The sequence below is a fragment of the Macaca nemestrina genome, chromosome 3, assembly GCF_043159975.1.
Source record: "Macaca nemestrina isolate mMacNem1 chromosome 3, mMacNem.hap1, whole genome shotgun sequence".
In the NCBI taxonomy this organism is placed as follows: domain Eukaryota; kingdom Metazoa; phylum Chordata; class Mammalia; order Primates; family Cercopithecidae; genus Macaca; species Macaca nemestrina.
In genome coordinates this window covers 124,769,581-124,784,470 of record NC_092127.1, presented here as the reverse complement: position 1 = coordinate 124,784,470, position 14,890 = coordinate 124,769,581, and the positions used below count along the sequence as shown (strand labels likewise).

The window sequence follows — 14,890 nt, the reverse complement described above, 5'->3', positions numbered from 1 at the left end:
ATTATGACTCCTTTGTTAAATTTGATTAAAATGTTTCTTATTCTCTCATTTTAAAAGTGAAGAACTGAGACTTGATTTAAGATTCCATAACTAGACTTTAAGATTTAAATCTTTATTTAAAATTCCATAATTGGTTATAAAACAAATAGGTTATTTTTACTATGACATTATTGGAAATCAATTGCCCATATCTTGAAATCTTATTTTGGAAAAAGCACTAATTAGTTTTCTTAATTGTAAACTCATAAATCTATGGATGTACATAGATTCTTAAACTTTAATACACTCTCAGTCTACATTAACATGGTCTTCTATTTTGAGTAGCTTAAAAATCAACCTCCTAAATTCTTTTCTGGCAATTCAGAGATTTCTTCTTGGTTTGGATGCATTGCTGGTGAGCTAGTTTGATCTTTTGGGGGTGTTAAAGAACCTTGTTTTGTTGTATTACCAGAATTGCTTTTCTGGGTTCTTTCTCATTCGGGTAGACTATGTCAAAGGAAAGATCTGGGGTTCAAGGGCTGCTGTTCAGATTATTTTGTCCCACACGGTGATCCCTTGATGTGGTGCTCTCCTCCTTCCACTAGGGATGGGGCTTCCTGAGAGCCAGACTGCATGGATTGTTATTGCTCTTCTGGGTCTAGTCACCCAGTGTAGCTACCGGGCTCTGGGCCTATATTGGAGAGTGTCTGCAAAGAGTCATGTGATGTGATCTGTCTTCAGTTCTCTCAGGTGTGAATACCTGCACCTGTTCCAGTAGAGGTAGCAGGGGAGTGAGGTGGGACCTTGGTCGTAGTTTTGATTGCTGCACTGGTTTTCACTAATGCTGGTAGTGCTTGCAGTAAAGTTGTCACATGGATAGACTCAGGATCTCTGGTAGCCAGGATGTTACAGGCGGTGGGGTTAGCTTTTGTTCTGTTGTTTTCTCCTTTCTTGGGGAAGGGTTGTTCTTTGATGAATTGCTCTAACGGTTATAGCAGCACAATTCCCAATTGCAAAAATAGGGAACCAGCCTAAATGCCCATCAATCAACAAGTGAATAAAGAAAACGTGGTGCATATATATATATATATATATATATGTATATATATGTTGTGGACAGCTATCAGTTTTGCAGTAGCATTTTTAGCCTTATTACTTTCTTCATTTTATTTTTTTCTATCCTTTTTTTCTAAATTATTTTCCAGTTTTAATTTATGTGCTCTGTTTCATGTGCCAAGGTAAGATCTTTTCTGGATTTTTTAGAGTGATGAAATTATTCTATATCTTGATTGTGGGAGTGAATTTATATGAATCTGTCATAATTTTCTGTGCCCTGTATTAAAATGAGTGAATTTTACTGTATAAAAATAATATTTTAATTTTTAATAATGAAAAACACTATTTTGGAAATAAGGCTGGGTATTCATAAACAAATAAAGAAGAGAATATATTTTATAAATAGTTCTGACAAGCTTTCAAGTACTGATAAACTACTGGAAAAACAGAATTCTTTTGAATGAATTTGTTTTGGGTATTAAATTCCACTGGATGGTTTTCTTCCTTCATTGGCATAAACTAATATGGGAGTCCCCAAAACACTCTTTACGTTGTTACTGTATAAAATTGTAAAGAACATACAATAATATTTTCGAAGCATGCAGTGCTAGATATTGTCTAGCAAAAAATTAGTCATTCCAAAATCACTGTTATATATATGTGCCTAGGCTTTTTAAAAATAAAGTATGACTATACTTTTAATATTTGCTAAAAGCTGGGATATTTGAAAGATAATGTGAGGAAAGTTGAAAATCTTTATAGAATTTCAGGAAGTCCAATAATGTCTGGATAGCATATGCAATTAGTGAAAAACAATAATTCATCCTATGTGACATATCAATTAGAGAAAAATGATAACTTCAATTGTGATGTTACTGAGTTATTCACAAATTTTATCATTTACAGAATATAAGAGGAATCCTTTTACCTTTTCCCCTTGCTTCTAACAACCTCTCAAGGTATACCTTGCCCAGGAAACTAAGAAATGTCTAACAAATGTATTTTAATTAATTCTGTTTCAAGTTTTTATCTATCTTTTGTGTATTCATGAATGCCATCAGTCTTAGCATCACAGTATTAGCAGTGTGACATGTTTTTCTCTTTTTTAATACTGAAGAATCTCATAAGTAATCAGCATAAGACTTCACAAAGATCTATTTTGTATTGTCACTATAAAATGAGAATTGTCAATATAAAATATTTGATTTTATTTATACTTTTTTTTTTTTTTTTTTTTTTTGAGACGGAGTCTCACTCTGTTGCCCAGGCGGGAGTGCAGTGGCCGGATCTCAGCTCACTGCAAGCTCCGCCTCCCGGGTTTACGCCATTCTCCTGCCTCAGCCTCCGGAGTAGCTGGGACTACAGGCGCCTGCCACCTCGCCCGGCTAGTTTTTGTGTGTGTGTTTTTTGTTGTTGTTGTTTTTTTTTAATTTTTTAGTAGAGGTGGGGTTTCGCCGTGTTAGCCAGGATGGTCTCAATCTCCTGACCTCGTGATCCACCCGTCTCGGTCTCCCAAAGTGCTGGGATTACAGGCTTGAGCCACCGCGCCCGTCCTATTTTATTTATACTTAATAAGCCTATCCTAGATGTGTGCCTAGATATGTGAAAACACAAGGGACAAATGTTAGAATATTTTTGGAACAAAATCTCATTTAAGATAAAAATCTTACTGATTTATAAGCTCATCTATGGGATAAGAGCTACAATTTTTAACACATTGCTTATGCTTTCCAATATGATGTCCTATTCAGACAGGAAATCTGTTTAAAAACAAAAACAAACAAAAACTATGGGAAGTGTAATACTCTGATGGCTAATGGCAATAGCAGCTAAGATAAGGGTGCCTTGCCAAATATCTTGCATCTCCTCTTTTCCCCCTTTGAGTATTATTTTATCATCTTATGAGCATTCATCTTATGAATGTTCTTCTTATTCTTTCTCCATCTGGTTTCTTCATTTAAAGTCTGTCCCCAGTGGGAAGGTGTTCATTTTTGGCAAAAGTCATATGTTACATCCTCACAGTGCTTGCCAAATAACCTCATTCAAAGCTGAATGAGTGAGTGAATGAATGAATATTTAAACTGTAGGAAGAAGAGTAACAACTATTGACTAAATGCTACAAACTGGCTGCTTACAAATCACATTCCAAACTTTATACATTTCTAGTAAGAATAAATTAGCCTTTCTGAAGACAACCACCGAAACCAACATTGAATGGCTTTCTATTAGCATGAATGTAGAATGTATGTATCAGTGGAAACATGAAACTAACATTCTGCAGATAAAGTTGTATATATTATCCAGCTAGTGTATATAATTATCTTAGATATATGTCTTTTAAGCACATAAAAAAAAAATCTATTGTCTAATTATATAACACTACACTGCCAATAGCTCTGTCGCCCGGCCCGCGTGCAGTGGCATGATCTTGGCTCACTGCAACCTCTGTGGCCCAGGTTCAAGAGATTCTCCTGCCTCAACCTCCCAAATAAGTAATTTTTAAAAATATCATTCCAAAAGTTCCACTGTTTCTTCCTAACCAAAGTTTTTACTTTGGAAATGTTACATTAAATTGATCTTAGCAAGAAACATTCCTCTAAAACCATTAAGAATAATCAAGTTCTATAAAAAGGATAAACTCACTGCAGTATGCCTAGATGCCAGAATAAATCTCTGATAATGCTAAAAAATAGCACTGCATTGATGAGCTTTTATTTGGTTAAAGAAGGAGAGAGAGACTAAGAAAATTCTATGGGTTTATTCCGATAATCTGTGGCAGAAGAGCTCCTGAAACAAGACAAGAAGACTTGCAGTTACCCCTCTAAGTCAGCTATATTATCAGCCAATAGGCAACCATGCCTTAACACTGGATTTCCTCAGGTTCCAATCATTATCAGATTATATTTTATTTCCCTGTTAGAAGGTAACAATATTTTGAAATTTTAGACCTTAAAAGCAGTGCCACCTACTTTACATGAAAGGTATCATGTGAAGAGGCAGAGTTGTTGAAGTTAATTTTGCCAATTTTGCATCACTTTAGAAATGAACAAGATTTGGAGCACTGCAGAATAAAAACTGGCCAAATAAAAAAAGAGTATATTTTATCAAAGAATAAGGATTTGTTTTCACCTAGTGATTTCTGGCTACTTGATCATGCACCTTTTAGGAAGAATGAAGCATGGATACTTTCTCTTCCAAAGCTTCTTTTCAGATATTTCAAAATACCTTCCATGTCTCTCTCTTAATCTCCTTCCTAACCCCTCTTATTTATTTATCCCCTATCTAGCCACCTATCAATTTATAGATCTATCTGTCCATCTATTCATTTATTTACATTTAGCACTCACTTGTCACTTACATGTCATTCATTGTTTTAAGTACTTTACAAATATTAACTCACTCTTCTTAACAAATTTGAGATATAGATACTGATATAATTTCTCTTTTTTCTGATAAGAGTACTGAGGCTGAGAAAGGCTCAGTAACTTGCCCAATGTTATATAGCTAGAAAGTAGTGGAGCCATTTTGAACCCAGGCAATTAGACTTGATTGCCATTAGCTAAAAAGCCTCATCCTTCAACCTTTCATCTATTGGATTATGGTTCCCAGAATTCATACCAACATAAGCATCCTCCTGTGAACCAAGTCTCACATTTTGACATTCTTCCTAAAAGCTGATACCCAGGAGTTCTGAACCCAATTCTTAGGAAGTGGTCTGACCAAATGGGAATAGCATAAAAATGTTCACCTTGATTCTAGGTGTCATTGTAATTATTACTATTATTAACGTACCTGAAGACTGCATTCATCTTTCACACCCCATACCCCAAACTGTTGTTACAAAGTGAACCTGTGGTTCCCCACATTCTGTAAACTTGTGAGAACAGGGATTGAATGTGTTTGAGTCATTGCATCCTCAGTATCTTATAAAGTGACTGGAAAAAAGTGAGTTAACTAATATCTATTTGCTGGCCGAAAATGAATTAAGGGTTTTTGTTGTTGTTGTTGTTCACATGTCAAGCAGAGTCTCACATTTTGGAATTGTATAATATACAAGGAAATAAAAAAAAAAAAACCCTAAGCATAGGACTTAACATTTATCTGTGTTAGATTTCATCTTTTAATTTTAGAACCTTGACACAGGCTGTTCAAAACCATTTGATTCTTGATTTTATCATCTGGTCTATTAGGGTATTCCTTCTAAATAATCTGTCATCTAGCAATGCAAATTGCCATATCTTCTATATCTTCATCAAAGTTCTTGATGAAAAATATTGAACAAGAGAGGGCCAAGGACAAATCTTGTCAACATTCTCATAAGACTACTTTCTAGGCTAACTCTGATGAACAGACATATTGCTTTACTCTCTCTGGGTAATTCAAGCTACTTGTGAGAACGATACATTATATTAGGTCAAGTCATAAAAGTTGCATTTTCTTACATCAAAACTGTTAGATATTGGCAATTTCATATAATTTAACCTAATCTAATGTAGTCCACATTTCTTCATTTTCTAAGAGTGTCATATGAGATTTTACTAAATATCTTGTTTAAATAAAAATAAATCCACATCATGCATAACTTTAATAAGATGTATATTATTTTAAGATTTATTATTATTAACTTGATAAATTTTACAAAAATAAGAAATTTTGTTATTTGGCATAACTTGATTCTTCAAGTTTGTTGTCTTTATAACCAAATAATTAATTCCTCATCTATGGGACCAAGGCTTTTACTTTATCTCCCACAGCTTTCAGTAAAGTATTTTACATATCATAAATATTCATCAAATGTTGAATAAATAAAATAAAATAATTTTGAATGTGGTCATAACTCATTCAGCAAAGAACCTTCATTGAGAGGCTTTATATACAATTTCCTAGAACTATCTCTTTTCAAGATATTTCCTATCACTAATCTAACTTCTACTGGCTTTAATAACTATTGGCACAGCCCACTCACTTGTGGACATACCATATATATATAGAGGGAAAACACCCCTTTTGCATTAAAAATAACCTCATAATCTCTGAAGGTCTATGGGAATTAAATACATACTAAATCACCCAGGCACTTGGCTCAGATATAGAGACACTGCTGATGGTGGCATGACAAAAGGATAAGGTAAAGTAACACCATCTGTCACAATCATAATGGAATCCCAAAATGAGTCACAGAGTCCTTTAAGCCACTGATATGAAGAAATGCAAGTTTAACCTCTGTTTGACCCTCAGGCAAAATTGATGCCACATTTAAATACTCTGATAATAGTGTTTTTGTATCACTATATCAACTACTGCATGACATTCTAATGCTTAGCCAATAGAAACTAATTTCTGATAATGCCAGGTCTAGTCAGTGGAGCCTGGGAATACGTTTCTTATCAAAATCAAGAGTTCTTAAGGAAGCTTATGATACAACAAAGTCACTTATAATTAGAGAAAAATATCAGCAGTGACTATGGGATTCTTTCCAATTATGGATTTCCCAGTGCTTGAATTAAGACTTTGGCTCTAAAATGAAGCTGACTGACACATTCAGACTATGTCTGTCAATATTTCTGGGCTAGAAAGCTCAGATAATTCCAGTATCCTTTGTAAGCTGTCTGACTGCTTTACTGGCAGCGTCTTCTTTCTCTATCAGCATGAATTTAATATTAAAAGATTACTGCTTATTTATTTATTTATTTATTCATTTATTGTTAACGTAAGCTTCCATTTTCTACCATTTAGTAGTTTTAGGTTAAGAGGAAAGAAACACCACTGAAATTAGTAGTGTCCTTGGTATGTGCATGTATATTTATCTGTATTATTCTTTTGAAACCACAAAGCCAAAGCATTCTAAAATATTTTTCCTCATAATTTGACCATTTTCCCCATTTATCTGAGGTTTATTATGTTTATCTGTGGATGACTACTGTAATATTTTTAGCACTACTTATTAAAACTCATGTCTTAAAGTCTTGTTCAATATTGCTAATTAACTTCTTCATTACCATAAGCAATGCTGCTAAGCTACAGTACTGTCATAAAATTTTTAAAATGAATAAACAAAATCATGTAATATAAACAATGATGCAGCTGCTCATTGTTTATACAGCTCAGCAAATAATGGCCAAGTGCTACTGACTGAATCAGTGAATATTATTCCTTCTCATTAATGGAAAAAGAAAGGAATGTAGAATAAGCTGTGCACATCAAAATAACGGGGAGCTCACATATTTAGGATGCAATCAATGTTGCATCTCTGTCTATAGTACTCATCAATACTCTGCCAAATGGTAACTACATCCTCCTCTTCCCATTTCAAGTAATACAGTCAGCCCATTTTAATCGTAAACAATTGCTTTGTAATTTAAAGGGATCAATTCCATTACACAGTCACTGTAATTCATTTAAGGTCTGAAGCACAGAGTTGGGCACAAATTTAAGTATTCGATAAGTATTTGTTAAAAGAGTGAAATATGTAAAATTACATAACCTTATCATTAAGAATAATTAAGGACACCTAAAAGTCCTCTGAATTATCTCAGAGACAGTATACTTAGAATCTAAATATAGGTAATCATGATGGCTATTAGTGAAACAAGAAATGGATTCATATTTTAAGCTTTACTTTTTCTTATAGTTTAGAAATGCTTACACTTCCCAAGGCTTGTGTAAACTTTAATTTTACCACTTTTAGTATTTCGTATTATTTTAAACAGGAATAATATCAGAATTGCCACACATCCTAATAGAAATAGGGTAGAGTATGAATAAATAAATCAATATCAGTAACAAAAATCAATAGTATTTTCATTTCTAAATTGGAGGTAGAGTCGGGATAAAATTAAAAGAACTAATGAAAACCCAACAAAGATCTTCACAACAACCAGCTACTACCCACCTTAGTCACTAAGCCAAATATTTCTGGAAGTAAACTATAATGATGCATACAGAAAAGAGGTGAAGAGAGAGGTAAACATAAAGAAATGTTTCTCTTAAATAGTTATTTCATTAAGTGAGACAACACTTTGTTTTTTCCTTTTCCTTTTTTGTTTTTTTTTTTTGGTAGAGTTTTGCTCTTGTTCCCCAGGCTGGAGTGCAATGGCACAATCTTGACTCAAGGCAATCTCTGCCTCCCAGGTTCAAGCAATTCTCCTGCCTCAGCCTCCCGAGTAGCTGGGATTACAGGCATGCACCACTGTGCCCGGCTAATTTTGTATTTTTAGTAGAGATGGGGTTTCTCCATGTTGGTCAGGCTGATGTCGAACTCCTGACCTCAGGTGATCCGCCTGCCTCAGCCTCCCAAAGCGTTGGGATTACAGGCGTGAGCCACCGGGCCCTGGCAGAGACAACAATTTCATGCATAATTTTAGAAATTAAAAAGATATGTTATTGGAGTCCCTTTTAACCATATTAGAATATTTAATTCAACAGATTCAGATTTGAAAAGATGCTTTTAAATTTTTAGTCATAGTTGGACCAAAGTCAACAGATGTTTCTGTCTTTAAGAGAAAAGTAAGAGCAACAGGGGGCTGGAACAAACACATCAGCCTGATTCAGGATGGGCAAGATCTCTGGTTCCCTACATTCACTCAGACCTCAGCTAGCAAAGCTGAGTGCCATTCATGCTGGTCTTGCAGAGCCAGAATAAATTAACACAGTCAGAAAGAGGGATTGGTCTCACAGCATTTCAAAACAGCCCTTCATCTGTCTATGTTTAGGGAAATCAGTGGGAATGGACAGAAGAAGGAATCCATCATGTGTTATAGACTATGAGTTAGTACACTGAGAAAATTACAAACACACATGAAAAATTGAAACTCTACCTGCTCCCTATTTTTGAGTATGAAACATAACCTTTGCTTAAGTTAAAATATGGAAATCCAAGGTATTGCCCATGGTGAGAATAGAAACCTACTGGTTCCTTTTCTAAATTCCTTTAACCTATACTAACAGGTCTAATTTGTCTTTTTGTCCATTTTTCACCTCTTCCCCCTCCAACATATGAACAGATCAAAACACTGCATGACTGCCTCGAGTCTCATTGCTCTTCTCACTGTGTTAATTGATTCCAGCTATTCAAGGTGAGGATAAACAGTATTCTGCTTGGCCAGGATAAACCTGTGAGGGACATACCCATCCTATATCAGATGGCTGCTCTTCTCTGTCAACCAGACAGGCAGTAATTCTGTGAGGACACAAAATAGGGTCATTTAACAAAACAAAGTGATGTGCTTCACTGCCTGAGCAGCCTAAGTCTAGAGAGGGAGGCAGCATATACATCGCTCCACAGCTTCTTTTTTTTTTTTTTTTTTTTTTTTTTTTTTTTTTTGAGACGGAGTCTCGCTCTGTCGCCCAGGCTGGAGTGCAGTGGCACGATCTCGGCTCACTGCAAGCTCCGCCTCCCGGGTTTACGCCATTCTCCTGCCTCAGCCTCCCGAGTAGCTGGGACTACAGGCGCCCGCCACCACGCCCGGCTAATTTTTTGTATTTTTAGTAGAGACGGGGTTTCACTGTGTTAGCCAGGTTAGTCTGTATCTCCTGACCTCGTGATCCGCCCGCCTCGGCCTCCCAAAGTGCTGGGATTACAGGCGTGAGAGACCGTGCCCGGCCGCTCCACAGCTTCTTAATAGATTAGTACACCTATTCATGCTAAGATATAAATTCAATTCAATGTTAGGAAGTTGAGAACAGTGATTCTTTTCCAAACCCAGAATCACCATAAAAAAAAAATAGTGACCCAGGGCCTTACTACAAATACTGAATCAACACATCTTAGGGCTCTGATTTGATGAGATGTGGGAGAGACAGAAAATTAGCATTTTAACATGATCTCTGGGTGATTTATAGAGCCTCCTTGCATTAGATAGGAAATTCAGAAACATCGAATTAGTCATTAGGAGATTCAGAAACATCTACATAAACATCTATATAAAGGCAATCAACAAAAATAGTCACAGAAATTTAAAACACAAAAAACATTTTAACATATTTTTATTATATTTTGTAGCTTATACTAACCTAGTAGTAGTTATGGAATACATGATAATTATCTCCTTTTTTTTTTTTTTTTTTTTTTTTTTTTGAGACAGAGTCTTACCGCGACACCCGGGCTGGGTGGCTCAGTGCTCGATCTTGGCTCACTGTAACCTCCACCTCTGGGTTCAAGCAATTCTCGTGCCTCAGCCTCCTGAGTAGCTGGGATTACAGGTGCCTGCCACCATGCCCACCTAATTTTTGTATTTTTAATAGAGAAGGGGATTTCACCATGTTGGCCAGAGTTATCAAACTCCTGACCTCAGGTGTTCCACTCACTTAGTAGCCTCCCAAAGTGCTGGGATTACAGGCGATAATTCTCAAATTTAAGCAGCTTGTTACAAGTAGATTACTGGTCTCCACCCCCCAGGGTTTCAGATTCAGTCTAAGGTAGGACCTGACAACTTTTCTTTGTAACAGTCCTTAAAAAAAATTCAGTTAAGTGTAATCTATATGCACATAAGTTTGATTATACAAATGAATATGGATAGTACACCTCTAATTCATCAAAGAATTTAAACTCACTGATCACTAAAACAAAATTACATAACATTGTAGTAATACACTGTAATATTTCCTCTACAAATGATTTTTTTTTTTTTTTTGAGACAGAGTCTCCCGCTGTCACCCAGGCGTGAGTGCAATGGCATGATCTTGGCTCACTGCAACCTCCGTCTCCTGGGTTCAAGCGGTTCTCCTAACTCATCCTCCCAAGCAGCTGGGATTACAGATGCCTACCATCGTGCCCGGTTCATTTTTGTATTTTTAATAGAGATGCGGTTTCGCCATGTTGGCCAGGCTGGTCTTGAACTCCTGAACTCAGATGATCCACCTGCTTTGGCCTCCCAAAGTGCTGGGATTACAGGCGTGAGTCACCGTGCCCAGCTTACAAATGATTTTTAATATTATTACACTATGATAATGACCATCAGTAGTGCTTCTCTCATCAAAAGCATTCACTCAATATTAGGCTAATAGTCAATACTAATGGTTAATATTTATAATAACAAGGTTTGATGAATATACGTACCTACTCCTTCCAAGGGAATGTAAGTACAACATAAAATAGCCATAGTTGTATAAATTAAAAAAAAAAAAAAAAGAATGTTGTAGATAGGCAATTTTTACCTGTTTTACTGTGAAAGCTGAAAGCAAAAATTTTAAAGTTTCACCTCTGATTAGAATGGTTGACTCTTCTTTTATTCAAATTCAATGTTGACATTTTTACACTTCATGGTTTTCTTTTCATGTTTTTCAATATTTGTCCTTACAAACAACTGGTGAAAGCTGTCTGTTTGAACTGTTTAAATGTGAAAGTCAAAAGAGAGTACCGCTTAATCAAATAAAGGTTGAGTATTCCTTCTCTGAAATGTGTGGGACCAGAAGCATTTTGGATTTCAGATTTTTCCAGAGTTTGGAATAGTTGCAAATACATATTTGAGATATCTTGGGAATGGGACCCAAGTCTAAGCATGGAATTCATTTATGTTTCATCAACACCTTATACATACAGCCTGAAGGTAATTTTATACAATGTTCTTAACAATTTTGTGCATGAAATAAAGTTTTGACAGTATTTTGACTGCAATCTATAACATGAGGTCAGGTGTGGAATTTTCCTTTTGTGGGAGGATGTTGACACTCAAAAAGTTTTAGATTTTGGAGCATTTCAGATTTCTAATTTTCATGTTAGAGATGCTCAATCTGACATGACACTAGAACTATTTCTTAAGTCTCTGGAGTGAAAGACCAACCCACTCTGTTATTCTATGTTTCCCTAGGAGAGTAGATTCAATGTGTTATATACTTTTTCAGGGCTATTTAATAAATAGACAGAAGCAAATCCCCTAGCAATACTCAAAACTTTTAAGAACTACTTTTTTTTTTCCGTCCTTAGCAAATAAATAAATAAATAAATAAATAAATAAACAAATATTAGAAATAGAGTAAGGCTCTTCTCTTGCAGTTTTATTTTCACAGTAATACTTTGGCACTTTCCTGGGAATTTGTGTGTACTAACGATGAGCAGGTGCCAATTAGCTAGCTGGATAAATCTCCTGAACACAATTAGCACTTTTTACATTCCTTCATGGAATTCTAGGTGAACTATCAGTCCTGTGTTCATGTGAATTATTAAATTAATCTTCAGAAATTTATTTCAAAGACTGAATATATTCACTAAAAATTTTGGTAAAATGCAGAAGAGCTCAAATCTGAAACACTCAGATTTTAATGGTACTTTTATTAAGTACCATTAAAACTTTGGATCACATGTAGTAAAAACATGTACTACATAAAATAAAAAGGCATATAGTGAGTAATTTAAAAAAAAAATTTTTTTAAGAGAAATTTTTTTTCTTTTCTTTTTCTTTTTTTTTTTTTTTTTTTTTTTGAGACTGAGTCTCGTGCTCTGTGGCCCAGGCTGGAGTGCAGTGGCGTGATCTTGGCTCACTGCAAGCTCTGCCTCCTGGGTTCACGCCATTCTCCTGCCTCAGCCTCCCGAGTAACTGGGACTACAGGCGCCCACAACCACACCCAGCTAATTTATTGTATTTTTAGTAGAGACGGGGTTTCACCGTGTTAGCCAGGATGGTCTCAATCTCCTGACCTCGTGATCCGCCACCTCAGCCTCCCAAAGTGCGGGATTACAGGCGTGAACCACCGCGCCCGGCCAGAAATGTTCAAACATAAACAAAAGCAGGGAAATTAATAAAGATCTAAATTCCAAATCATTTTAACCTGCTTTCAAAAGCAATAGCAATGCATAATGAACATTTCTCAGATCATTATATATGTTTAATAGTCGCACTGTTGACACACGTAGTAAGTGATCTAATAATTGCATACAATTTTAATGGAAAAGTATAAATCAATATATTCAAGAAGACTCTTGTTGATGCATTGTTTTGGGAAAAAGTTCTCATGGAAAAGATTTATCAACACAGAAATAGCAACTGAATTTTTTTTTCTTAATACAGAGGATTGCATCACAGATACATTTAATTTACATAAATTCAAGTAGTTCTTTTATGTTATTACAATACTATAAAATGATACTTTGTAAAGATACTTTTCATTATGTACTACACACTTTGTACAATAATATGTAATAATATCTGTACACCACATAGGAATATATTTTTTAAAATTCAGTATATTTTATGATCTAATGAAGAAGTTTCAAAAATAATTTTGATTATACTAAAATTTAATAGTTGATTTCAGACCCTGACCCCAACATATAATTTAATTCAACTAGGTGATTATTTCAGATACTCAATTTCTTATGTGAATTCTGTCCTGCAGTTTAAAACTTTCATAAATCTTTTCTGGTTATCTCGTTTTAGTAGTTAAAAAAAAGCAATAATAATAAAATAAAAGAACTCAAAACCCCTACCTTCATTCACATGTAATAGTCTTCTTGCTCACTGTTAGGTTTAGAGAATTTTAGCTTTTCGGCGCGTGAGGCGTTTTTGCCCGCCACCACTGAGTCGTGCGGAGGCAGAGGCTTGGGTGCATTCAAGATTCGGCTTCACCCGTAACCCACCGCCATGGCCGAGGAAGGCGTTGCTGCTGGAGGTGTAATGGCCATTAATACTGCTTTACCAGAGGTGCTGAAGACCGCCCTCATCCACCATGGCCTAGCATGTGGAATTCGCGAAGCTGCCAAAGGATTAGACAAGCACCAAACCCACCTTTGTGTGCTTGCATCCAACTGTGATGAGCCTATGTATGTCAAGTTGGTGGAGGCCCTTTGTGCTGAACACCAAATTAACCTAATTAATGTGGATGACAACAAGAAACTAGAGGAAAGGGTAGGCCTCTGTACAATTGGCAGAGAGGGGAAACCCCATAAAGTGGTTGGCTGCAGTTGTGTAGTAGTTAAGGACTATGGCAAGGAGTCTCAGGCCAAGGATGTCATCGAAGAGTACTTCAAATGCAAGAAATGAAGAAATAAATCTCTGGCTCACACGCACAAAAAAAAAAAAAAAAAAAAAAAAAAGAAAGAAAGAAAGAAAGAAAGAAAGAAAGAAAGAAAGAAAGAAAGAAAGAAAGAAAGAAAGAAAGAAAGAAAATTTGAGCTTTTCCGTGATTGTAAAACTAGGAACTTGAATTTGTGTCATGGTATTTCAAATTCTTAACTCTAGAACATGATCAGCTAAATCAATAGTCTTGTTCATCCACTGAACTACTTTGCCATGTTCCTGAAAGCTTTTAGTTAAAAATAAATAAATAAAAATAAAAAAGAAAAATGCTGTCATAGGAATCCAGACCATCTGGCAAGTCAATATATTCATACTTGGGGGAAAATTCAGTGAAGGTTATGAAAAGTAGCAAAATATGCTGCCCCAAAATATGCCACTTGGCATATTGATGATTTTGAACTGAAGACAATTGGAAGCAGATACAAGGCAAGCTCTAAGCAGACTATAAATTTACAAAGGTATCCCTCTCTCCTCTCTATTAGGAAAAATAGAAGTTAATCACCAGAGACAACTTTAAACATTTATCAGCCTGGAGATGGCACCAGAAGAATCCACATAATAAATGTTACTAACTACAGTAGTCTCCACTTACCCATGGGAAATATGTCCCAAGGCCCCCTAGTGGATGCCTGAAACAACCCATAGCAGCAAATAGTACATATACCACCAGGTTTTTCCCTATACATACACACCTACAACAAAGTTTAATTTATAAATTAGGCACAGTAAGAGATTAACAACAGTAATTTATAATAAAATAGAACAATTATAATAACATACTGCAATACAAATTATGTGAATACAGTATCTCTTTCTTTCTCTCAAAATACATTGTACCGTAC

At 35.5% G+C, this 14,890-nt stretch overlaps 2 protein-coding genes across 51 annotated transcripts in view; one reads left to right on the top strand and one right to left on the bottom strand.

Moving 5' to 3' along the window:
* The window catches only part of LOC105463581 (adhesion G protein-coupled receptor L3), an 856,114-nt gene that overhangs the window by 285,573 nt on the left and 555,651 nt on the right, over positions 1 to 14,890 (bottom strand). The window lies entirely within an intron of this gene.
* On the top strand, positions 13,605 to 14,077 carry LOC112423432 (small ribosomal subunit protein eS12-like). Its single transcript, XM_071093458.1, has one exon. It carries the CDS (start codon positions 13,614 to 13,616, stop codon positions 14,010 to 14,012), a length of 399 nt encoding a protein of 132 aa, XP_070949559.1. The 5' UTR covers positions 13,605 to 13,613; the 3' UTR covers positions 14,013 to 14,077.

Excerpts from the sequence above, each read along its gene's own strand:
- LOC112423432 (XM_071093458.1), top strand. The coding sequence starts at position 13,614 with ATGGCCGAGGAAGGCGTTGCTGCTGGAGGTGTAATGGCCATTAATACT.